The 5,720-nt window shown below is 40.8% G+C and overlaps 1 protein-coding gene across 2 annotated transcripts in view; it reads left to right on the top strand.

Moving 5' to 3' along the window:
* fgd4b (FYVE, RhoGEF and PH domain containing 4b) overlaps positions 1 to 5,720 on the top strand; it is a 14,346-nt gene continuing 8,626 nt past the window's right edge. The window contains exons 1-2 of one of the 2 annotated variants that reach the window (XM_042079249.1): positions 1 to 213; positions 5,371 to 5,487. In XM_042079249.1, the coding sequence (XP_041935183.1) occupies positions 123 to 213; positions 5,371 to 5,487 (208 nt within the window). In that variant the 5' untranslated portion in view covers positions 1 to 122. Of the gene's footprint in view, positions 214 to 3,845; positions 3,990 to 5,370; positions 5,488 to 5,720 lie in introns of those variants that run through there. The other variant, XM_042079250.1, reaches the window with a different exon arrangement.

The following is a 5,720-nucleotide window of genomic DNA, read 5'->3' as shown; positions in this document are numbered from 1 at the left end:
GACACTTCGATATTTACGTTTGGAATGGGCTATTGACGTTGGTTCTAGGCTAAAGTAGGGGAAAACACTCTAATAGACTACGGCTTATTGCTTACCTACCTAGAGGTGTGAATCACTTCGCAATGGTTGACAACATGGAGAAGCCGTCTGGGAAAAGTTTGCAGGATGGGGAAGATTTCAGACGAATGGCACTCAGGAGGCGGCGACTAAATGGTGAGGCTATAGCATAGCACCAGTATTTTGTGCTTAAGCGCACTCAGTATTTTGTACAGGTGAGCAAATAGCCTACTTCTTGCGAATAGAAAAGTATTGATGCCAAACCTCATGAATGATCGCATGTCATGAAGAAGGTTGTGTATAGACCTTGTGACACTATCCAGTCCATAAGACAAACGAATTTAAAGGTTTACTGCTTAGCTTTAGACGCACACAATATATATAGAAAACTGCAATCTCGGCGAGAATATTAAAGTAGGCTAATATTGTAGCACTGTTAAGAGGAACACAAAAGCGTGCTTGTATTTGGGTGTCATGGCACTGAATTTAATAGCCTTAGCGTTCTGTTATTGTGCGGCTAGAGGCGCCCCGATGGTACTGCGTTACCCTTTGTTACTGCTTATGATTAGGACTGACTGAATCCCCTATCTGTCCAAACAGAGTGGTACAGTAATCGGTCAAGCTCATCATATGCTGATAATGATTGATAAGCTACTTATTTTAAATGATTGCTCCAGAAACTGTGGCTATACTGCTTCCACAAATTAGCCAGGTTTTATCCAAAGATCACTTTGGTTGTAATTTAGAAATGGATAGATCTGAGTCATGTTTAATTGGAGTGACATTTCAGTGAGCGCACTTTGTTTTGTATTTTAAGCTCAGAGAATCTAGGCCATTTAAAGAGCCACTCAGTGAAACACTGGCCTGAGGCTACACATTCTGATTTTCTAAACGTCAGGGCCTCTGTTCAATCCCTTTCCCCAAGTGTGCAGTGTCTGTGTCAATCTATCAAACTGGAACATTGAATTGGTTTCAAAAGTACACTCAACATGTGTGGTTTTCATGGTGGAGCACATTACCCCAGTGGGGTCATCCACAACATTTCAACAGTGCCACAACATCTGCGTCCAGTTGAGCATCTCAAACAGAATGTCCTCAAACCTGTCCCTCTGTGCGGATTTTTGCTGACCCTGTTGGTGTTGCAGAAAAGTTGACATGAGATCTGTAAGATACCAGTACAGACTCATTCTGGGTGTGGCGCACCATTGGGGCCTGTTCCTCCATGATCTTTGAATCACAAGAGTCAGCTGTTTGGTTTTACTGCAAGTATAACTATTCCCAGATCATCTTTCAAAAATATTTTGTCAGACACTGACTTCTACATAGGTAATGGTTGTAATACACATGAGAAACTGTTGTTACTCTATAAAGCTATAGCATCTAGTGGTGAGGTTGCTGAATAGCAACGCCATACCACTTTGAATAGTAGGCTATATTCCATTTATGCTTTTTGCCACCACCTACACATAGTAGCTTTAAATTGTCACCATTTCCTCAAGATCTTATACAAATGCTTAATTGGTTATATAAAAGTTATTTCTATATTAGAGGCATCATAATGACCACAATAATTGTTTTCTACCTTTTTTTACCTTTCACATAGTATGTAAATAACTTAGGGCTGCACAATTAACGCAGTCGTAATCACACCAATGCAGTTACCTAATCGCAAACACTACAAATAATCGGCCACAGTTCATTTTGTCACGTTTTACTTTTTATCCATTTCATCATCCTTGACTGTGCCTCTTCTGGTTGGTGGATGTGTGTGCGTGAGAGGCAAATACATTTTGATTGGTGAGCTTCACAGTCATCAGGGGTGCTTCTTGTGCTCCGGGCGTGCTCACCAATCAGGGGTGGCACAAATTAGAGAGACATCAATTCATCAATTCATTGATATTCGCAATATCTGTCAGAAAAATCACAATTACCGGTAGATATTTTCCCCAAATCTTGCAGCCCTATTGCAAATCAGCTCTTGATTGATTTCGTCTGAATGAACTTCCCCTCAAACCCTCAAACTCAGTGGGCACAGGCACCATTTACATTTCACACTAGGCTATTAAAGTTTCCTCTGTGTCAGTAATAGCCGATGCAACATCCTGTTCTAGAAATAATGGCTCTATCGTTCACGTCAATGGTGGCTGAAGTCCTACCAGTGAAATGGAAAAAAAAAAAAGTGCCTGCTTTCTCTTTAGATAATACTGCCGTTGAATCAGTTGAACAGAACTTTAGTTTGAAAGCTATGGATGTGTTTTGCACTTTGAAACGGTTGGGTTTTAACCACCGCTGACCTGTATAATAGGAACTAGTAGTCGTTGTGCATCAGATATGTAAGAAAGAACATAAGATGTATAATTATGTCTATGACTTTATTGCTTTCCTTTATTTACTTAATGTATATATTTGAGCACTACTTACCCAGGAAATGAGTACATTACATTACATTACATTTGGCTGACGCATTTTTAACTAAAGCGACTAACAACATGGTAACAGTTAAGTTTTAAAGCAATTCTCTCAACAATTTTAGGACAATTTAAAAATGGTAGAGTACAGTAAGAATAAGTGCATCAGTGAGTGCTGTTTATAAACAGTTGAGTGTCAGTTCAAGATGGCTGGTAAGTGCTAGGATCAGCAAGACTTGTTGTAAGTGGTGCTATGAGAGGAGATGTTCTCTAAAGAGCTGGGGCCGTATTCACAAAGAATTTTAAGGCTAAAAGTAGCTCCTAACTGGCGAATTTAGGAGCAACTCCTAAAAATAATGGGCGTGTCACTCCTAACGTTAGGACTCCTAATTTTTTTCACTAAAAGTAATTCACAAAGCATTTTAGACCTAAAAGTAGCACCTAAGTCTGGGACAGCTTAAAAGAAGTCAAGAGGACTCCTAACTCACTAAGACCTATTCACAAACCCTTTTTGTGGCATTTCACGTCGCAATGTTTTGAAATGCGTATGCGGCTACAGGAGCTTCCAATCGCAAGGGAACAATTTTGTATTGTAGGCAAAAAAGGGATGCAATAACGCCACCAACAACAAGCAAAACTACTCATTGTGAACATGTAAATTAAATGTAACGTTTCATTGTGAATCAAATTAAAATGTTCTCCTCTTTGCAAACGTGGGCATAGGCTATGGTGACAGGTTAATTTAATAATGTTGCAAAGATACTGCATCAATCCGCATGTTTCATTAGGCTACTAGGCTATTTGTTTTGCCTTACTCTTTATTTATTTAGGCTAGGCCTTTTTATTCAGTTCAGTTTATTCATCATCTTCCGTCCATCGCACTACCTGTGTAGCGCACGCATTCTCAGACCTGTCACCTGTCACTCATCATCGCAAGGGAGGTGTTTGGAATCATTCCCGCGTTACAATCGTCAGCCAATCAAGGTGGTCACTTCAGTCAAGCTCGTGCATGAGTAATGACGTCATCCATAGCAACGAAGGCTCACTCTTAGTTTAGGAGTTGTCATTTTTCCTTACTAAAAGTAGGTCTGAAAGGCTTTGTGAATAACTTTTAAGAGAAAACTCCTAGCTAAAATCTTTTAGTGCGATTTAGGAGTACTCCTAGTGGTAAGATAAAAGTCTTTGTGAACACGGCCCCTGGTCTTCAGGAGTTTTTTTGAAAATGGAGAGGGATGTCCCTGCCCTTGTAGGAACTGGCAGTGAGTACACACACACACACACACACACACACACACACACATACAGTATATACACACACACAAACAAACACAGACATACACAGATACTGAGAGGAAGGGGGGGGGGGTAAAAAGGGAACTAAACTGTTAATATCAGTGTAGAGGAGGGTTGAGGTCAAGTGGCGTAGATTAGAGTAAGTGCTTTGGACTAGAGCACACAAAAGGACTGCAGACTCTTTAGTGGCTATTTCTTTGTGACTGAGAGTGACCAATCATACAATCACCGGTTAGTGTCTTTTTGTTTGTTTGTTTTGTATTATGTTAAGGCTTGTGAACGGTGTGTGTGTGTGTGTGTGTGTGTCTGTCTGTGTGTGTGTGAAAATGAATACAAAATGAAGGTAACACTGCTGATTCTGTCTCTAAACATTTTTCTTTCTTTTTGTTCCTTGATATATTTCTGTGACATGCATATCTGTGTTGTGTGGTTATGATATGGCTTAACGTGTGCATTTCTGACCCTGTATTTGTTGTGTTTGATGTATGATTTAACTGATAGCTGATTCTAAAGGTTCCCCTTGTCTCTACCTTAACATTGTTTTAGAGTAGTACACAACACTTCTGAAACGTTGAAGCTTTTTCAACTCCTACACAGCCACTTGTCTGACATCAGTGTGGTTATTAGTCCTGTATATTACAAAAAGTCTATTTGTAATTTATCTAATTGTTGTAATAGATGCCACTATTATAGATGCTGCTGCGATGATCATGTATTATTTTTCTGGGGATTTTCTGTGAATAATTGTGGCTCTTCATAGTGTTTTACAGCAGAGAATTTTGTCCAGTGGACTTCTCATTTTTTTAGATGGTAACTCAGTTGCAGAAGTGAGATTAAGGAAGTGCTCTGTCAATAAATGACTAGCAAGATGCACTGAACTAAATGGCTTTTTACTGCTCTGGGCCTGTGAACCTTAGCGATACTCCAGGCTGAGGTTTAAGAGAAGACATTGTATCAAGGGATGGTGATTGGAGAGCAAGGCTCACTGGCTCCACAAAGGAATGCAGTGTGCCTACAAATAGACCATTTCACATTCTGTTAGTGGAAAAATGTGCTCAGATGCACTTAGTTAGCACACTTTGAAGCACTGTTTAAAGCTGTTGTACGGTACTGCGGAGCTTAAGTATTGGGTCACGCTCCAGGGGCCAGGGCTTGCATGTCTTGCTTCTGGTTTCACATTGTAGTGTAGGTGTTGTGGCAGTCACAATTACAGAACAAAGGCGCATGAGCTGAAGCGAAAAAGACAGTCGGCTGAAGATCAGTCTGATTCTTGGATTCGGTTCCTTTCACGCCCTAAAGGTCATTGCATTCATGCTTTGCATTGTTGCCAGCTAAGTGGTTGGGCTTCTCTGTGTAGCTTGAAGGGGGAGATAATTAGAATTTCATACAGTGAGTCTTTTTTTAAGAATTAGTCAAGATAGAGAACATTGTGAACCTCAGGCCACTATTCTCTCTCGCTCTCTCTCTCTCTCTCTCTCTCTCTGAGGATGTGCAGGTGCGATGAGAGGCAGGGAAATGTGCACATAGCTCAGAGTGTGTTCTAAGTTCTAAATGTGCAGTATGTGTAGGCTGGGTGATTTGTCTAACTCTGTGTGATCACCGTGTCCTACAGGTCCCAGCAGTGGAGCCCCCTGTGCCGCCCCCCATAGCTGCACCACTGGGAGCCATGGAGGATTTCTAGATGGATTGGGGACCCTCACAGGTGGCCACCCACAGCTCACAGCTCAAGGTAATAATGCCTAAAGAGCTCCTCAGCACACATGTAAGTTATAACTGCTGTTTCATCTGGCCGAGTGTCAACTAGTGAACAGGTTCAGGTATGACGGGTGAACATAAATAGTTCAATTTCATGCCTTATGTTGACTGTATGGACCTATACACTATGTCTTTGGACAGTTCAGTTGTACTTCAGTTGATTTGACTAGTGTTATGTGATATTGTGCTATTGTGGCTGTCATGATA

This window comes from Alosa sapidissima, chromosome 22, assembly GCF_018492685.1.
Source record: "Alosa sapidissima isolate fAloSap1 chromosome 22, fAloSap1.pri, whole genome shotgun sequence".
Classification (NCBI taxonomy): Eukaryota; Metazoa; Chordata; class Actinopteri; order Clupeiformes; family Clupeidae; genus Alosa; species Alosa sapidissima.
This window is presented reverse-complemented; position numbering and strand designations above follow the sequence as displayed.